Raw genomic sequence first — 21,359 nt, 5'->3', positions numbered from 1 at the left:
CAATTGCTTTGGTCAACCGACTCTGGGACTTGTAGGGAATGTATGACAGAGAGCACTCTGAGTACTTGAACCTAAAAGCCCAACTAGCCAAGCTTCGGGTGGTCGGGGAGAGGACAGCCATGCTGGATGCGGAGGTGGCTGAGATGAAGGCCTAGTTAGCTGAGAAGTTGAATGTCGTGCGTAGCTTGAAGTAATAGATCACCGAGCTAAAGGCGGAGAGGGAGTGGCTGAAGCAAGAGGCCACCGAAGCAATGGTGATGCAGTACAATAGTTAGGTATAATATCAACAAGAAATGGATCAATACAGATCAAGCTCCTATGAGGCAAAGTTCAACGTCTTCTGGCAGAGAACGCTACACCATTATCCTAAGATGGCCGTGGTTGCATAGACCTAGGATGCTTATGATGAAGAGACAGCTCCCGCCTCAAACAACCTTGTTGATGAAGAGGGCGATGGGTATGAGGATGGTGAGGGGGGAGATGAGGCCACAGATCCACCTGCCGAGGATTGATTTTTCACGGGGTTGCCTTTGCATTTTTTTTTGTTCTCCTTGTAACAGATTGGTATGCCAAGCTTTGAATTATGTACCGAGCATACTAACTTAATAAGAAGGTACTTTTTTTTTGTTCCGATCATGTGTACAACTTCTCCTTTTCTTCTATCTTTTTTTATTAGGTTCCTCGGTCTTGTTGCAGCCAAGATCTGGGGTTGGCCGAGATCTTCAGTCTCTGGTTAACTAGACCAGAGTATGCTTCGGGCTCTCATCATCGAAGCTCTCGGTTACTGGTCTCGGGAGCTTTTTGGCTCTTCAAAGGCTGGCTGTTTCCTGGCTAGCTCTAACTAACCGTTAGTAGCGGGTGTGTGGAATTTAATGATTGCCCTCAAGCCTTGATGGGTGGGGAAGTTCTTCCCCACCTTGGTTGGCGATACGCTGCCAAGCTATGCATCGTGGGCTCAGGCTGTTCTAAGATCAACCGAGTCAATGAGGTGTGCCGAGCTACACGTGTGTTGCGCTGTGTGTGTTGCCCAATACGTATTGTGCAGCTTGTGTAATGTATGTTCGGTGTCGTGTCATGTAGGGTGTGTACGTGTTGTCGGGCAATCAATGCATGGCTTGAATAAGATACTCTTCATTAACATTGAATCATTGATAGTACATTCGAAGGTTTCCTGTGTTCCAACTCCGTAGTATTGGTCAGCCATCAAGGTCTTCAAGTTTGTAGGTGCTCGGTCCAAGAACTCTAGTGATTCTGTATAGCCCTTCCTAGTTTGGTCTGAGCTTAACTTCTCTTGGCGTGGGCACAATGACTTTTCGGAAAATGAGGTTGCCTATCTTGAACTCGTGTCTTCGGACTATGGAGTTGTAGTATTTTTCCATCCTCTACTCCTGTGCTACCATCTTGACATGTGCTTGCACCCGGGCTTCTTCTACCAGATCTAGCTCTGCATGGAGGTCCTTGTCATTTTGGTCTTCATCATAAAGCTCAGCCCGGAGAGTTGGGGAGCCTATTTCCACGGGTACCATGGCCTCGGCCCCATAGGTCAGGCTGAAGGGTGTCTCTCCGGTAGTCGTCCGTGGAGTAGTTCTGTATGCCTAGAGTGTGCTCGGCAGTTCCTCGACCCACCTTCCCTTGGCCTGGTCCAGTCAGGTTTTCAGGCCATCCAATAAGGTTCGGTTGGTCACCTCGGTTTTCCCATTGCTCTGGGTCAATGTACGGTAGTGGTTCAGTGGTCAATCCTTAGGTCAGTGTAGAGAGCCTCAAATTTTCAGTTGGTGAACTGCATCCTATTGTTTGTGATGAGGACCCACAGAATACCGAACTAATAGATGATACCTTGCCAGAAAATGTTATGGGCATTGTGCATGGTACTGTGTGCTAGTGATTCGGCTTCCACCCTTTTGGTGAAGTAATCCACTACCACTAAGAGGAACTTCTTCTATGCAACCGTGGTGGGAAAAGGGACCGAGGATGTCCATTCCCCACTGTGCAAACAACCACAGATTGGTGATCGACTTAAAGAGGACCACAGGTTGATGATGGAGGTTGGAATGTCATTAACAACTGTTGCATTTCCATACGAGCTAGGTTGTGTCTTACTTCATCTCGACTAGGAGTAACCTTGCCGGTGTGCCTTGTGTGCCAAGGTGCTTGCGCTGGGGTGGTCTTTGCAAATGCCTTCGTGGATCTCCTTGATGACATAATCCACCTTGGGTGGGGAGAGACACTTCAAGTAGGGGAGAGTATGTGAGCGGTGGTAGAGCTAACCTTGAATAAGGTAGTACCAGACTGATCTATGCTGGAGCCTCTTTGCTTCTATCCGATCTTCTACAAGTGTGCCTTCTCGAAGGTACTACGTGATGGAGTCCATCCAAGATGGACCATGCTGTACTGGGAGGATGAGGAGAGCCTTCAGTGTGATGCTCGACTGGGCTAGCTTGTCCATCTGCACTGATGTGTCAAGGTCGATTTGTGGGGAGCTAGCTAGCTTTGACAGCGCATCGACCAAGGATGTCCATGCCCCACTATGCAAACAACCATAGATTGGTGATCGACTTAAAGAGGACCATGGGCTGATGATGGAGGTTGGAATGTCATTAACAACTGTTGCATTTCCATATGAGCGGGGTTGCGTCTTATTTCATCGTCAGCTAGGAGTAACCTTGCTGGTGTGCCTTGTGTGCCAAGGTGCGCGCACCGGGGTGGTCTTTGCAAATGCCTTCGTGGATCTCTCTGATGACATAATCCACCTCGGGTGGGGAGAGACACTTCAATTAGGGGAGAGTATGTGAGCAGTGGTAGAGCTGACCTTGAATAAGGTAGTACCAGGCTGATATATGCTGGAGCCTCTTTGCTTTTGTCCGATCTTCTACAAGTGTGCCTTCTCGAAGGTACTACATGATGGAGTTCATCCAAGATGGACCATGCTATACTGGGAGGATCAGGAGAGCCTTCAGTGTGATGCTCGGTTGGGCCAGCATGTCCATCTGCACTAATGTGTCAAGGTCGACTCGTGGGGAGCTAGCTAGCTTTGACAGCGCATCGGCTGGTATGTTTTTGGCTCAAAGAATCTACTGGATGTTGAAATGCTCAAGCCGGTGGATGAGCTCTTGCACCTTCTGTAGATAACTCGCAATTGTAGGCATCCGCATCTCAAACTAGTCGAGGATCTAGTTGACTACCAGTTGGGAGTCGCTAAAGGCTTCAATTCTCCGAGCTTCCAGGTCTAGGGCGAGGCAAAGTCTAGCGATCAGGGCCTCATACTCATCCTCATTGTTGGATGTTTTAAATTCAAACTTGAGGGCGTGCTCTAACATCGTGTCATTTGGGCTGAGGAGGATGAGGCCAGCCCCATTGCCTTGCTGATTTGACAAGCTATCTGCATGCAAATTCCATACTTGTGGTGACGGAGTTGGGTGCATGGTGGTGAATGTCCATTCGACGATGAAGTCAGCCAGGGACTGAGCCTTGATCGCAGGTCGGAGTGCATACTTGATGTCAAACTCACTCAGCTCTATGCTCCACTTGATTAGGCGGCTAGATGCGTCTGGCTTCTGGAGGACCTGCTTGAGGGGCTGGTCAGTGAACACCCGAATACTATGGGCCTGGAAGTATGGCCTGAGCTTTCTGGCCGAGGTGACCTGTGCCAAGGCCATTTTTTCCAAGTTGGAGTACTGGGTTTTTGTGCCACTAAGGACCTTACTAGCATAGTAGATCGGCCTTCCTCCTTAACCAGCACCGAGCTGACGACCTCATCCCTGACCGAGAGGTATAGTAGTATCTCGTCCCCTAAGCTCGGTTTGGTGAGGAGAGGCGGGGAGCTCAGGTACTATTTTAGTTCTTGAAAGGACCATTTGCATTCCTCAGTCCACTAGAAGTCCTTCATTCATTTGAGGGCTTTGAAGAAGGGTAGGCATTGGTTCGTGGATTTGGACATGAACCTGCTTAGGGCAGCTACTCTATCGGTGAGGCATTGCACTTCTTTGTGAGTCCAGGGTGAATGCATGTCAAGGATGGCCTGTATTTTCTTTGGATTGGCTTTAATCTGCCTTAGTGTCACCTTGAACCCCAAGAATTTATCGAAGTCAACCCCACAGGTGCATTTGGTTGGGCTTAGCTTCATCTTATACTTCCTGAGGGTGTCGAAGACTTTCTTTAGGTTGGCAAGGTTGTGCTCGACCTTTTTGCTTTTCACGAACATATCATCGACATATGCTTCCACATTTTGGCTGAGTTAATCCTTGAATACCTCATTCAACAGCCGCTAATAGGTAGCATCGGTGTTCTTGAAGCCAAAGGGCATCACCTTGTAGCAGTATATACCACGGTCGGTAATGAAAGTCGTTTTCTCCTGGTCATCAGGGTGCATTCGAATTTGGTTGTTGTCACGTCGACGAGCTGGTTGATCCTCAATAGAGGGAAGCTATCTATAAGGTAGGCTTTGTTTAGGTCGATGAAATTGATGTATATCCTCTACTTCCCATTGGCCTTCTTCACCATCACCATGTTGGCCATCCGGTTGGGGTATTTGAATTCTTGAATGAAGCCAGCGTCGAGCAACTTTTGCACCTCATCAGCGATCACTTGTCACTACTCTGTAGTGAAGCTTCTCTTCTTCTACTTGATAGGTCAATAGTGAGGGTTGGCATTCAGGTGGTGTGTGATGACTTCGGGGTCAATCCCCGACATATTCATTGCCGACCAAGCAAACCATTCAACGTGATCCCTTAACAGCTGCACAAGTTCCTCCCAAAAACGGTCATCTAGATGAAAACCGACCTGGACTGTCCTCTTGGGGTCTTCCTCATTGAGCAGCATCTAGATGAGGTCTTCAATAGGTTGACCATGATGTGCCTTCACCTCGTCTCGTAGATCATAGCCTTTAGCCATCAGTGTTTCCGCGGCCTGGTGTGGTCCTCAGCAAGGGTGCAAGTAGCACTGTCGCATTGTTCTTTGGTCTCCATGTGCTACCCCTATGCTGTATTCGATGAGGAATTTCATGGCAAGGTGGAATGTGGAGACCTTAACCTACAGAGCATTAAGGGTTGGCCTATTGAGGATGGCATTGTAGGATGAGGGGCAATGGACCACAATAAAATCCATCATGGTCGCCATAGTGATGTCGTTGTCTCCAATTAGGAGGGGGAGGGTTGTCCTCCCAATGGGCAAGAGGGACTCCCAACAGAAGCCCATCAGGGGAGTGTTGATGAGGGTGAGATGCTCTTTGTTGATGCCGAGCTTCTCAGAAGCATCATCGAAGAGCACATCGGTGGAGATGCTTGTATCAACTAGAATCCGCCGCATCTCAAAGTTGGAAACCTTGGCTATAATCACCAAGATGTTGTCGTGTGGGGTCTGAACCCCTCGTAGGTCATCGTCAGTGAAAGTGATTGTCTGGTTATGCTTCTTCTTGTGTCCTCGGTTGTTAATCTTGCATAGTCGTGCATACTTCTTGTGTCCCGAGTTGCTCTCCCATCCCGCGGCGATCCCTCCTGATATCACATGGATCACACTAGTAGGAGGAACTCAGGGTAGTAGCCAAGCATTCTATACACGTAGTTCTTCTTGTGTTTGCTTCTCATTTTTATTGACGAATCCACCGAGGTACCCACTCTTGATCAAGTCGTCGATGTGGTTGTGGAGGTCAAAGTAGTTCTCCGTGTCATGGTTGTGGTCCCTATGGAACTCGCAATACTTGTCGTGATTCCTCTTGTTGCCTTGCGTTTTCATCTTTTTGGGCCACTAAACATAATTGTGGTTGTGAATTTGCATCAGGACTTCAAACTGTGGGTATTCAGCAGCTTAAAGTTCTAATAGGTCGGTGGTGGTGTCCATGGTCTACGATTGGGTTAGCAGTCTTGCCTCTTATGGTCCCGATCTGGTCTTTCTAACTTCTGCTCCTCGATGTCTCTCCTATTCTTGTCGAGCCTTTCTTCCTTATCCCATAGTTGTGCTTGTGCTTCTTCTACATTAATGTTATTCTGGGCATAGCTTATCATTGTGGCTAGGGTCTGTGGAGGGTTCTTGGAGATGGAGAAGTTGAAATGTGAGGAGCGGAGGCCATGCTGAATAGCGGTGATGGCCACAAGCTGGTTCAGGTTTCTAACTTGTAGTGCTTCTTTGTTGAATCTCACGAGATAGTCTCTAAGAAATTCTATCTTCCTCTGTCGTACCTGCATAAGGCTGGCAGAGGTCTTCTAGTGCTTCTAGCTTTCCATGAATTGTGCATGGAATTGGGTTTCTAGTTGCTCCCACGATGCTATGGAATGTGGAGATAGAGAGGAATACCAAGTCATGATGGACCTGTGAGGGTGGCCACTAGGGCTTTGCACACCGGGCCCTTGAAGGATCCATGCAACATTAGTTGAGCCTTCAGTGCTTCAATGTGGTCATTAGGGTCAATGTTCCCATCATTTTTGTCGAGCTGAGGTGCCTGCCACCCCGTGGGAGGCACCTCGTCCACAATCTCTTGGGCGAATGGTGGTTCCTTAGTGGCTATTGCAGCTAGTTGCACGGGCTGGTCTATAGGTGGCACTGTGCTTCTCTGGCCTTTGTTGTGCTCTAGCTCATCTAAATGCTGTCGGATGTCTTGGATCTTTGCATCCCTATTGTCTAGGACCACAATACATGCGGCTCTCTCCTTGGGTCATGTGGAATGGTCTTTCACCGAGCTGGACTCGATGATAGAGACCATGCGAGCTTGTGTCTGCTTGCCGAGCTGTTCTTTGGTGGGGATCCGTGTGGTTTGGTGCATCCTACTATGGTTGTCAGGCTCATGAGAGTGGGCCGTGGAGGCAAACTTCCTCGTCATGTCTTGCTTCTCATGGTCAGACCATGCTCCCCTCTTCTCTGGATGGTGCGTTTTGGGGTCCTCGGGGTGAAGATCGTCCTCTGTATGCGTCAAGGCGTAAGGGGTGACGGCCTGTTTGGGAGGTGCCACGGATCCTAGTGTCTGCATCATCTCAAAGATCTTATCAACCTTCTCTTGCATTGCTCGGAACTACGCAGGATCAACCGTGGATAGAGGCTACAGGATTTCTTGGTGTAGAGGGATATGACGCCAAGATTCCCGAGATGGAGATCGAATTGTTGATCATTCGGATTGGTTCTTGGGCAGCTTGATCATTTTCATGATTGCATGGTGAGGATAGAAATATTTTGGGAAAAAGATTTTTGTGTGTTTCCCACAGATGGTGCCAATCTGATGCTGCTTGATCTAAGATAGTGCATGAACTAAGGAAGGCAGTCAGATAATCCTTGCCAATAGGGTGGTGCCGAGGTGCCGAGGTGGAAGGACAAGGCCGCGCTTCAAGACCAGTGATCAAGAAAGTAAGTCAAAGGCTTGAGGAGTTATCCCTGGGTAGGCACTCTGACTTTTAAGTCAATAGAAGGTATTGGATGGTCGGGCCGAGCAGTAAGGGTGCTGGTCTGAGCAGAGTAACAATATGGGTGTCAGAAATTGGGTCCCTTACCTTGAGCGGGGAATACTTCTTTATAGCCAAAGATCTGTGTCTTGGTCAGATTGGGCTTCCGGGGTTGTCAGGATGAGATTAACCACCGAGGTCCTTGGGATAGAGTCCTATTCCCTAGCGGAGTTGTCCTCCTTTCTCCTTGTGTCTGTAGTTATGCTTATCCACATAACGTGTAACTGATGTGGCTGAGAGGATAAGATGAGGGACCATAGTAATAGCGTAGCGTGGCCGAGGCTGTGGAGTTGGCCAAGTTACGCTAACGTGACCGAGATGACCCAATGATGACTGGACGATCATGTGTCTCTTAAGACCAACTCAGCCATGACCCCAATAGCAGCCCATAAATTCAAAATCGTAGCTTCTTTCATCTCATCGCAACCCAAAAGTCTAGACCACACCTTATCTCAGTTTCATCGCATTTTAGATACCCAAATCACACTTTCTCTTAATCCAATCATAGCCTAGAAGTTCAAAATCGCACTTGAGTTCAGTCCCATCTCAGACGACAACATCAAAATTGCATTTCCTTCCTATTCACCACACTCTAGAACCTGCTCATTGCACCTTAGAACCCATTCATTACACCTTCCTTCTTGCTCATCACACTCTGGAACCTATCATTGCACCTCAGAAACTGTTCATCACACCTTCCTTCCTGCTCATTGCACCTTCCTTCTAGCTCATCACACCTTATTTCATTCTTATTGCATCCTACTATCGCGTAATACCTTCCATCGTAGTGCACTGGATGTTTACCATCATGACTAGCCTTCATTATTGTAGGAAAAATTTACAATTTTCGGATGTAGGCCCCTTGTTTTTTTTCCTTTTTTTGTTTTTTTTTTGGGTTTTCCCCCTTTTCTCCTTTGGTATTCTCTCAGAATTTATAGTTTTCTCTTTCTCTATAATTGATTGTGATTAGCCATGTTTTTGAGTAGGAGTAAATTGTATTTGTTTCTTTTTCTGCTATTTCCTTTCCTTTTAGTTAAAATAGCATAAAGAGAGCTTAGTTTTTATTAGTCCCCAAGTGTGACCACCTAGAGACTTGTAGGATTGCTTGTAAATTTGAACATGTGCTTGCATTCCCCCCTTGTTCTTCGATGCTTTTCTATTAATTTTTCTTACATAATTGAATACTCACAATTCACACACACTCTTAGGTAAATAGAATTAGAATCCCATTTTACCTATTAGAGGAAGGATAGTAGGTATGCGCCTTTAGACTTTAGTCCTCAAAGGCTCCACCAAAACCTTCAAACTAGCCACCAACCAAAGAAGCCCACTTATTCATGGATGGAGGTTTAAAGGCTAGCAACTTGATTGGAACCTTTAAGTCTAGAACCCAACTAACAACTCCATGTATCACACCTAAAATACCCATGCATAGAAGCCTTAGATGCAAGTAGTATAGAGGAACTGTAGTGTAATTAGGACTAGGACATTATGAGCTAGTAGATGCATGACTCTATGAGCTCAGCTCTTAAGAAGTAGAACCAAAGGGCCATTTTTTTAACTTCTTCTATTCTTTGTCCTATAACTATCTCTTGGCTAAGTAAATGCACGGCTCTATGAATTCATCTCTTGAGAAGTAGCATCAAAATGCCACCTTGACCCACTCTATGTATTTAAACTCCGGGAGTATCTAGTAGATATATATGGTAAAGGGTCTAACCCTCCCTTAACCAATATCAAATGATACTTCATTCCCTCAGTCAAACTTAAGACAAATAGATGTTTGGTTCTATGAGTTACTCTTGAGAAATAACATTGAAATGCCACTTAGACGTTCATACCTCCAAAGATCTAGGATGTCAAATAGGTACACATATGGTGCAGAGATTGATATTCCCTTAGCCAATATCAAAAAAACATTCTCATGTTCTTTTCCAAACTGAGTAGATGTTTGACCCAATGAGTTTGCTCTTAAGAAGCAACATTAAAATGGTTGTTGTTTCATAAGCATGGTGTTGGGACTAATTACTCACGACTTTTCCTTATAGTCTAAGCCTTTTCCAAAACCGAGAAGTCTTTTCTAAAACTAAAAGTCTTCTCTAAATTAGAATTTGATCCTAATTACAACACTAGTTGCCCAGATCCCAAAGTTAATAATAAAAATGAAGAGAAAGAACAAATCTACCAAATAACATCAAATCCCAATACCTAACTCATAATAAAAATCTATTTCAAGAATCATTCAATATATAATCTTGTCAAGTAAAAAAAAAACACAATAAATTAAAAGCTCATAAAATGAAGTGAAATAAAATTGTCAAATCATCAAGTTCCATTGCAAGGTTTGTCAAATAAAGTCTCTTTATTAAATCCTAACTAACTTAATTCCAAGTCATGTATTGTCAATTGCAAAAGTTAACATTTCATAAAGTTGAGAAAATATCAAAGTCTATGAATACTCTTTAAATCTTATCAAAATTGACAAAGTTAATCAAGTTTCCTCAAACTACAAAAGTTTTTTTAAAGTTCCTTTAAACATTGGATTTATTTTCCAACTTCAAGCCAAACCTTGGTTTTTAATTTCTAAATGTTTTTCCAATTTTCAATAGAGGCCCACTAATTTAAGACATTCCTCTTGCATAACCTAGTCTAGTTAAATGCTCATAGATCCCTGCACAACCTTGCTAGGTTCCCTTCACCCACTCCAAGGAAGCCATCCAATCAATAGCTAGAAAACCCTAGAATAGGATCAATCCCTCCCTTTTGACCAACACTTGTGTAGATACTTCAACTATAGCACTTCACACCAAGTCTATTACCTCAACCTCATCCATAGTACCCTACACCTTGCCAAGTCAAGTTTAACTCCGACCCATTCTTACTTAGGATCCAAGATCTATTTAGCCTAGTCATAGAAGTATAGATAGCTCTAGGTGCATACTAGGGGCAGGTTGGTTTTGTCTTGGTTTTCCATTGTTTTTTTCCCACACTTCATCATTTGCATGAACATATCACATGTCATCACATGTTGCATCACTAGAACTTGTCCTTACTTCGCACTAGTCTATTGCCACTTGTTAGATGCTTACAACCTAGGTTGATACCCTCATAGAACCATCAACATAGACCATTGAGATAACTAAATTTTAAGATAACACCAATCAAACACATTTAAGTAAAGATAAAACCCTTTCAGGATCGTCATGGAGCAAGTCTCTACTACCGAGCAAGAGTTGTCCATTATGCTCTACCATGAAGAATTGGCCAAGATGAAGGAAGACATGAAGGACATACGAGCATCCCAACCAGAAAGATAATTAAATTCAATGCTTTGTGCCCTCATCCTAACCTTAACATTCCTGGAATGGTTAAAATCCCAAAATTCCACAAGTACAATGGATTTAGTTGTCTCAGAGCTCACATTCTTCTTTAATGCATGGACATGTTTCAGCTTGAATTTCATGAAAGATTGTTAGACCAACTATTTCCCAAGAGCCTAAAAGGAGTCACTTTCAGGAGACATGGAACAAATTAGCGGAATAATTTATCAAGAGTTTTGATTTCAACCAATCATCGACATGGGGTGATCTAGAGCACCTTACTTAAGGATTGGATGGAAACTTCTTAGAGTATTTGAAATGAAAGAAACCTTACAAGAGGATGATGTAATTAAGATTTTCATCAAGTCACTTAGAGAACATTTCTATTAATTAAAGATAGGACAAGCTTTCCAAGACTTTCATCAGTTGCAAGAGGCTGATGCACACATCGAATAGGGAGTTAAGCATGAGAAAATCCACCTAGCATCAACAAATCCATTAAAAGAACCTATTGTAGTTGCCACCATACATTAACCTTTCTCTTAAAAGTAAAAAAGTCAAACTTTAATCGATCCTTTCGAAAGAAGAGTTAGGAGACGATTCACTCCCCTCCCTCTGCAATCTCGATTGCTTCCTTAACTAATCGAGAATGGATAACTAACACCATTGTCACAAAAATCAATTCCTGGTTCTCTACCTAAGAGCTTCAAGTAAGATGAGTATTGCACTTATCACTAAGGACTGGGGCCCTCAACGAACAATTGCATAGTCTTCAAATTCAACATCCAAGATCTCATTGACACTGGATAGGATACCATAAAATCATCACTAAAATATGTAATCAAATCTGTAACATTTTCAAGAACTACGACCGGTCTGAACCCTCACAAGGGGTATGTAGGCAACCTGGGCAGTGGCACTTGGGTGCGACTAGGAAAATCAAATACAAATAAAACATTAGGACTCTCAAACAAGAACCATTCAATATTCTCTCCTAAAACCCTAGGCTTTCTACATAGACACCCTCTAGGTTCCAACCCATATAGTCGAGGCATTACTTGCACCATCTTTACATTCATCCCATAGGTGTTTGCATTCCATCTAAAGTTTAATTCTCTTAGTAGGAAAGATGACCTCACCTTCCAAAGATCAATTCAAAATCCAACATGAGATTTGAAGAACTTCGAAAAGCAGTGAACTTGTTAACCCTCAAAGTTGATTAGCTAATCTCCCATACAGGGGAAACACCATCAATTTTTTGTCTCGAATCATATGCCACCACCTCAACCATCCAAGAAAGAATTAAGAAGTTCAGTTTGTTACCTTGCCAATCTTCCCAAATTTTACCCATTTTTGTCAAGAAAGGATGCCTTCATTTATTGTTTTGGGAGCCTCCTACAGATCCAAAGAATTTTAACCAAAAGGACTATTGTGCTTAGCATCAAGGGCTAGGACATGAATCTAATGAATCTTGGGAATTGAAATATGTCATCCAACCCTCATTGATGATGGCCAATACAACCCTGAGCTCAAGCTTGTGGGCATGTTACCACCCAAATCACATGTGCATTGAGTTTTGTTTTTCTTTGTGCCTGAAAGCTCAATGTACTCAGTTTTTTTTTACATAATGAAAGTTTGTTTTGTGTCATCTGTCAATCTATGTTTGTATCTTAATGATTACTCCCAACAAAACAATAAATTCAATCAAGTCCAATTTATCCTTCCAATGGATCTAGATTTGATGATTCAAAATTTTCAATAAGTCCCATCAATATGTTCTTATGAAAAATTGGTTGTCAAGTGAAAATTCAAAGAAGGAAATATTTGGAAAAGGGGACAAGCCCCAGGTAGTACAGGCACTGAAGGCATAAGGGCAATTGAGTCAACCACAGCTACTCCTGAATTAGCATAAATTAAGGCATCAAAACCACCATCAATTGTTGATCAATCAAAGAAAGGACTAGAGGCCTTTTTTGGCTAATCATTTCCCTTAGTCCCTTATCATTCATTCAGACAATAGTCAGCTCGTTTGAGCCTTTCACTGAAACCTTTCTTTGATAAAACCAAAAAGTTTCCAAGGATGCATAAATAAAAAAGGACAAAAAAAATCTATCAATAGGAAAAAAAAGAAAAAAAAAGTATGAAGAAGAAGAAGATAGAATTAGGGGCAAACTCACTAAAGGTCTCCAACATTTTCAAAAGTAATAATTCTCCCTTGAGCAGTCAATTGGGAACAAGCTTAACATGTATTTCATTTCATGAGTTATGCATACAATCAAGAAATGACGGGAGGTCGTCTATTGGTTATATTACATTGTCTTTCATCCACCAACCAACCCTATGAGTCTATTCTTTGACTAAACCCCGGCCTAAAGATACAAATATCAAATGATCGAATGCCCCTCCAATAAGTTGAAAAAAAGTCAAAAAGAAAAATTGGGGCAACACAAGTGTGGTTTCAAGAAAAAAAAAGAAGAAAAAAAACTAGAAAGTCTAAACATCAATTCTTTGATGTTGTTTTTCCCCCACCTCATTCTTCAACCCAATGTAAAGTCCTCCTAAATTAAGAAAGATGTATGGCTCATGGCATTGAAAGACATGAAAAGCATTTCTCGTCCCAAGGGAATAAAAAATAAAAAAGAAGAAGAAAGAAAAGCAAAAAAAATGTGTGCTAAATCTATATTTGTCAAATCAAGCATCTGAAACCTATGTCAAAAGAATATTTGAGCCTCTTATATTTCAATTCCGAACCCTATTCTAACCTACGTTTTGTTCCATCTAATAAGACCTTCTTGATCTTTGATAGATTAGCAAGCTGACCTTGGACAAACCTTTTTTCCTTGACAATGATGGAATCAAGTGCAGACACCCTAGAAAAGAAATGAAAGAAAAAGAAAAAAGGAGAAAGCAAAGAAGAAAAAAAAAGTTGGACCGTGATACTCTAAACCAAGGGCAAAAGAAGCAAAAGAAATAAAAAACAAAAAAAATGATGTGTTCCAAATTTGGGGCAAGCATGAGAAGTTTGACTCAACATTCAAATCCTTATTACAAGGAGAGCAATACTTTTTTCAGCAAGTCATTAGGATTCAATCTCTATGCAAAAAGGGGTGGCTACCTCTTGCTCGAATAATTTCTTGAAATGAATTTTTAGTTAGCATCTAATATTTCTAAGACAAGTATCTCTAAAACTAATAGTGTTTCTATTTTCAAATCTCACGCCCCATTAATGGTAGGCGGGATCTTTTGAATGCCATTGTTTTTTTAGTAGTAAGCTTTGACCATCCAACTAATCCTTGATTATTTAATTCAAAAAATAAAAAATAAAAAAATGAAAAGCTCAATTGCATCCAAATTTCCAAAAATCTTTTCCAAATCCAAAGTTGTATAAAAATCACGCAGGCAAATCCAAACCATCCAAAAGTTTTTTTTTTCCAAACCATCCAAAGCATCTAAAATTTTTCATACAAATTTCCTTCATTATCCAAAATATTTTAATCAAATTTTCTTTCATCCAATTTTATGGCATACAACTCATTTAAAGTTCTTTGCATCGTCTATCCAAATCCAAAGTTACCTAAAAATCTTTTCTTGCATAATCCTTCCGTTCAAGTTCATTAAGTTGCTTTCATCTAAGTTGTCCAAATCCAAAAGTCATTAATCGTTCAAATTTCTTTCATCTAAATCATCCAAAATTTATAAAATCTATCTAAAATTCATCAAAATTTCTAACTTCATGTGTTCTGCCTTCTGGCATAATATAAAATCCACCAAAACTTTGCTTCATGTGATCTGCCTTCAGGCATAATCTAAAATCCATCAAAAACTTTCACCTCGTGCGACTTTTACTTTGTGTGATCCACCTTTGGGCATAATCTAAAATCCATAAGAAACTTTTGCTTCGTGCGGTTCGCCTTTGGTCATAATCTAAAATCCATCAAAAACTTTTTCTTCGTGCGATCTTCGCTTTGTGTGATTTGACTTCGAGCATAATCTAAAATCCGTTAAAAACTTTTGTTTCATGTGACCATTGCTTCGTGTGGTCTGCCTTCGAGCATAATCTAAAATTCATCAAAATCTTTCACTTTGTGCAATTCACCTTTGAGCATAATCTAAAATCCATAAAAAAACTTTTGCTTCATGCGACCTTCGCTTCGTGTGATCCACCTTTGGGCATATTATAAAATTCAGCAAAAGCCTTCACTTTGTGTGATTTTCCTTTAGGCATAATCTAAGATTCATCAAAATCTCTCGGTTCATGCGATCTGTCTTTAGGCATAATCTAAAATTCATCAAAATCTCTTGCTTTGTATGATCTGCCTTTGGCATAATCTAAAATCCATAAAAACTTCCACTTCGTGCGACCTTCACTTCATATGATCTGCATTTCGACATAATATAAAATTAATCAAAAACCTTCGCTTCATGCAACCTTCGCTTTATGCGATTTTCCTTTGAGTATAATCTTAGATTCATCAAAATCTCTCGCTTCGTGCGATCTACCTACGGGCATAATCTAAAATTCACCAAAATCTCTCGCTTTGTGCAATTTGCCTTCGAACATTATCCAAAATTCATCAAAATCTCTTGTTTCATGTGGCTTGCCTTCAGGCATAATCCTAAGACCGATTAGAAGTATTCGCTTGGCATAATCCAAAATCCCAATTTAAAGAAATGCAAAAAATCTTTCATCCCCTGTGTGCGACCTTTGGGAAAATCACTCATACATAATCATAGAAAAAAAAAAGAAAAACTTTTCAGTCAGGCACATTCCTAAAATTAATTATAAAGTTCAAAAATCTTTTTCTTCTAGTGCGTGGCAGTATGTCCAGAAGTGCAAAAAGCTTGACTACTTTTAACTAGACCACCCTCATGAAGTCCAAACCATTACTAGGGATGTTAGACTTACTTCAACACCATGAACTTTGTACCACACAATTTTCATCACTTGAATTATCGAAGTTTTAATGCGCAAGTTGCTCCTATCTAAAGTTCTCTTGTTAAGTTTTCATCAGAATGACAACATGCACTATAGAAATCACAAGACCTTTGTCAAGTTTTCAAAATGATTTTCTAAATAGTTTTCAACATCAAACATAAAAAATGAAAACACATAAAAGGTCGAATAAAAAAATCAAACTCCATATTAACTTAGTAAACTTCCATCAAATATTTAAATCAAATAAATAATTTCAAAAATCAAGACCTGAAAAAAATCAAGTAAAAAATAAAAAATCCATTTTAAGTTAGTAAACTTCCATCAAATATCAAAACCCATAAAAACTCAAATAAAAAATAAAAACTCATATCGAATTAGTAAACTCAAGTCAAAAATCAAAATCCATAAACTTTCATAAAAAATAAAACCCATAAAAACTCAAATAAAAAATTAAATTCCATATTAAATTGGTAAACTTCCATCAAATATTTAAATCAAATAACTAATTTCAAAAATCAAAACCATAAAAACTCAAATCAAAAATCAAAATCAATAAATCAAATAACTAATCAAAACCCATAAAATTCAAATCAAAAGTCAAAATCCATATTAAATTTTCATCAAATATTCAAATCAAATAACTAATTTCAAAAATAAAAAACCATAAAAATTCAAAGCAAAAGTCAAAATCCATCAAATATTTAAATAAAAAATCAAATTTTGTAAAAATTCAAATAAAAAAATCAAAATCCATATTATTTATAGTTTATTATTAGTAATCAATAATAGTTATTATTTAAATATTTAATATTCATTTTTATTTATTATGTAGTTTATAATATTCCTTATTTAATATTAGACATTAGATTAGTTTGGTATTATTTACTAGATATTAATTATTAATTTTATAATCTTTGTGTTAATTATCAAATAATTATAATAAATTTGTAATTTTTTTTGTTTAATATTTTATTATTAGATATTAATTATTAATTAATTGATACCAACACGTTGTTAATTAATTGATAACCCTAATTAGTATGTTTATGTTTATTAATTTATACCTTATTGTTAATATTTTATTTTATTAACAATAAATTAAATAATAATTTTAGTATTTTATTATTAATTCATAGGTAAATAATTATTTAATATTTTTGTAATTTATTAATTAATAATGATGTGGATAATTAATTTAATTAAATTATTTTATTAAATAATTAATAATTCACTAATGGGGTCACATGTCTAATATTAACTCTTAAAAAAGTACTACAACAAAGGTTTTCTAATACTAAATAAATTTCCCTCTCCTTTTCCACTTTTAACGCCAAAATGGTGTCACTCCACTTCCCAAGAATTGGTAAATGTGATCAAACCTTTTTTCCATTTTATTTGATGACACCTCACAAACTAAACATAGGAAAGAAAGAATATTTCTTAGGACCATTAGTTTTCTATTTATTGTTTTAGCTTTTATACTTTGAATACGTACTAAATCCGCTCCTACTAGTTGATAAGAAATTACTTTGGTTGTTTTTCCTTTGTGTGAGAAGAAAATACAATTACATCCCTTAATTAATGAACAAGCGTAAATGGTCATATTTAAATGACCAAATTAAATATCACATGTTTACACCATTTAGGGTTTGTTTGATAGCAGATAAAATGGATAACCGAAAACATTATTTTGTTTTTTAGTGAATAAAATAACTAAATATAATAAAACATTCAAGCGTATAATAATTAAACTAACTTAATCTTTAGCCATGCATTAAGGAGCTCCTAACCTTCTTAATAACTTATTCACTACAAGACAAAGCAATATGTCATTAAATTTATTAGCCACTTTAGCAATTATCAAATGTAACGCCCTTGTCCTTGCCAGAGAATAAGATATGTTAAATCTATATAATATAAATAAAAGAATTATATATAATTCTAAAAATTCTAAGAATCTTATAGAAAAAAAAAACGTATATATTGAAACAAGCTGAAAATCTTGAATCCACGAGAGTTAAAATGAAACGAGCTAGATGTGGATTCAGTTTTAATTCATGAAGCAAATGAAACACAAATGCAACCACAAAACAAATTCCAGGTAGATATCCCCTTAAAAACAAATTGAGTCAAATCATTACTCCAAACAAAATTAAACCATTACACCACCAGTTGTTTGCTTTGTATTTTTCTCAAGAAAATAGCTCCATTATTACTTCACAATAACCATGTGGCCAAGGCTAGTTTTGGCTGAAAAGGAGGAAATACACATTATTAGCCAGTAGCCACCTCAATTTTGAAATTGTAACGGCAGGTCGTCTTAGCTGACTATTTATCCTCTTCTTGTTTTTTTTTTTTTTGAATTTTTTCTTATTTTTTATTTCTTTTAAAGTCGAACAATATAATTTAAGAAATCAAACACTTTTTAAGACTTTAACCATTTTCTTTCATTAGCTCCCTATTAACTCTTTCTCTTCTTAATTATTAATTAACCCTCCAATTATCGCTCCTTTTTAATCATGCCATTAACTCTTTCAATTACTTCACTAGGTTGACTAAAATTCATTAACTCTATCTATATCTATTTCATTTTTATTATAATTTTATATCTATTTAATATACTTATATTAATTTAATTATATTTATTAACAAAAAAACATAAAAAAGGAAATCCATCTAATTGCAAATTATAACATAATTTACTTAATGAAATTGAACTAATTTAATTATTCTTTAATTCATATTAAAAATTAAATTCCATTTAATTATATTTATAAACCATTTACAATCAATTTGAAACTTAAAATTTATAATTTAAAATTCACTTAATATGCTTCCATTTAATTATAGTTCTTAATAAAAATGTGTAATTACTAACAAAATTTAATTCTAAAGAATAAATAGTATTAAGAAAACAGTCATATTTGAAATTTGTTCAATATAAAATTTATTATTATTTAATAAAAAAATCATAAAACCTATAACCTATTTACATTGCATTTCATTACCATCATCACCATCCATGCCTTAACCCCACTATATGGGGTCGGCTGCATGAATCGTATTTACATTACATTACATTTAAAAATAATAAAAATTAATTAAATATAGTAAAATTAATTTATATAATTATTTAAATATAATAAAGTAATTTTTATTTTTCATTATTAATAAAAATTCGTTTTTTATTATTATAACATTTAAATTAATAAAATTAAATTTTGTTAAAATTATAAAAAGTGTAAAGTTAATAGAATTTGTTTAGTTGAAGAAATTGATAAAATATTATATTGAATTAAAAATCAATATCCATTGCAAATCCATTTAAAAATATATACGAAATTAATTAAATGAATACAAATTTCTGTAATAATTATATAATTATAAAATTACATAAAAATAGTATAAAATAATACAAATTTATTAGTTTTAAATTTATTTTAATTAATTCAAATCCTATTTAAAAGTTGGTTAAACTAAACATTAATAAAATTGTGCTTGGGTTAGACATAGGCTAGCTTAGCCTAGTTTGGGTTACTCTAGGAATCGGATTTAGTGATGAAGTGATTGCACTGGGGAATTAATGTTTTATAATTACTGTTGATCTTGCCTCAGTTTGTTCATTTTCTAGCCAACACATTGCCGAATTGTATTTAAAAATGGTCGGGAGAGTTTTAAAAGTATCATTAGCGAAATACAAATCAAAATAGTTAGTTTGGAGTTATTGCTACAAATCGGATTGTCGGAACCTATTTTGAATATGTGGGTGAAGATAGTGATCCATACCAGTCATACATGACCCATTTTTACATGTTCCACACTGTGAATAATTAATTAAAATTAATAAATATTTTTAATTTTAAAATTCCATTTAAAATGAGAAAATAATATAATAATTACTAAAAATAGTAGAAAGTAGTAAATTTTAAGTATTATACTTAAGAAATTAATAAAAACATTACATGTATATTTAAAAATAACTAATAAGATTAAATCACATTTATCTAGAAATAATTATCAAAAAATAATTTAACACCCTTTTTAAATTATATTAAAAGTATTAACAATAATATAGTATATTGATTTTAAAATTATTTTTATTAGTTTAAAATAAATTTAATTTCTATTTAAATTAATAAAAATTATATAACAATACATAACCCAAAAATAATGCTTAAATTGGACTAAGCACGACTAATTTGGCCCAATTTAAAATGTCATAAAACTCTTTGATTTAATTATGCCTAACAAAGCCTTTGCATTCCATGGGTCGCAACTTATAACACAACACCTCAAACATAACCCTGCTTTTGTAAAAAAAATAAATAAATAAATTGAAGATTTTGCTAACAGTTTGAGCTCTCTGATTAAGGTGTCTTTTATGGGGCTTTACTTCGTTCCTAATCGTCGGACCACTTATTGATTTTTATATCTAATAAATTTTAGGGGTTTCTACAGTTCAGTGCACCTCAGAAATCTAGCTCCATGATAAGAATAAAATTTGTCATATATTTATCCCTCAATATTCAGTATTTTACACTTAATTGGTACCTAATTTGACTCATTACTCTTGTATTTCGATTCAGGGCAAGCAAGAAGGCGATTGGAAGAAAACAAGGCTAATCGGATGTTTTTGTACAGTTTCGGCACCGATCAGTGATATGGGCCTAACTCTCAATTCCGGACTCCGATTTGGATATTTCAAGAAGTACTGGAAAGATAAGGAAAAGGCCCACAACTTTTATGTTTTGGGTTTTGGCAGAATCGGTCCGCATTAAAGACGAATCCGGGCTTAAAGTCAGAGCAATTTTGCAGCAAGGCCCATTTCACAAGCTGAAGCCCATTTCGCAGAGAGTCTTGAACCAGGCCTGAATTGTTAAAGAAGCCCAGTTCGAATTCAAGATCCAAGAGTCCCATTAGAATAGAAGTTGAATGTAATCTCAATAAAATAGTTTTACCAGATTTAAATTCTCAAATTGTAATCCTATAAAGATAAGAGATAAGAGTTAGATAGGATAAGTTCAAATTAGACTAGGACTTTCCAGTTTGAGGATAATTTCCTTAAGGGAGTTGGAGAGCAGCCCTCTCCCCAAATCTATATAAAGGGGGGCGGACCAGCACCCAAGGCATCAATTCCTCCAAGAGAGCTTCAGTCTTCAGAGAGGGAAATCAGCAACCAAGGAGGAAGAAGCAAGAGTTTGCCCCCCTTTCTCATCTAGAAGTTGCGTCTTCATCATGAAGTGTTTGTAAGTTTTTATTTCTGGTTGAAGGGTTAGGGAAGCCTTGATTCTGTAATATTGTGAGATCTAATTGAGTTTTTTATTTTAGTTCATTGTTTATAGGTATTCATATGTTTTCTGCTAATTAACTGTGGGGATTATTTTTGTTGATTAAGCAAGAAGGGCCCCTTGCTCATTCAATGGAAATAATCTATGGCCGATTGAACCTCCAGTTTCGTATATGATTGGTAGGTTTGATCATGGTGGCAACTAACATAAATTGATTGCAAAAAAAGTTTTCGATCTATGTTAGGAAAATATATGATCTGGTTTAAACGATCCGAGCTTGTGAGATCGCTGACCAGAATCGGGTCTCTCCCCTCTTAACACTATTAATAGGTTAAATCCTAAGAGCTTGTTTAGAACTTCCTATTAATAAGGGAAGCAATCAAAGAGCTTG

At 37.6% G+C, this 21,359-nt stretch overlaps 1 protein-coding gene across 1 annotated transcript; it reads right to left on the bottom strand.

Annotated features, from left to right (window-relative positions):
* Window positions 1–3,170: 3,170 nt before the first annotated feature.
* Window positions 3,171–3,656, bottom strand: LOC148852831 (uncharacterized). The gene has a single exon (XM_088945861.1). The coding sequence runs from the start codon at window positions 3,654–3,656 to the stop codon at window positions 3,171–3,173; it is 486 nt and encodes a 161-aa protein (XP_088801987.1).
* Window positions 3,657–21,359: the final 17,703 nt, after the last annotated feature.

The sequence above is a fragment of the Nelumbo lutea genome, chromosome 5, assembly GCF_056320005.1.
Source record: "Nelumbo lutea isolate HS-2025 chromosome 5, American lotus-T2T, whole genome shotgun sequence".
In the NCBI taxonomy this organism is placed as follows: Eukaryota; Viridiplantae; Streptophyta; class Magnoliopsida; order Proteales; family Nelumbonaceae; genus Nelumbo; species Nelumbo lutea.
The sequence above is the reverse complement of the archived record's forward strand: the minus strand, read 5'-3'. Positions and strand labels throughout refer to the sequence as shown.

Excerpts from the sequence above, each read along its gene's own strand:
- LOC148852831 (XM_088945861.1), bottom strand. The coding sequence starts at position 3,656 with ATGGCCTTGGCACAGGTCACCTCGGCCAGAAAGCTCAGGCCATACTTC.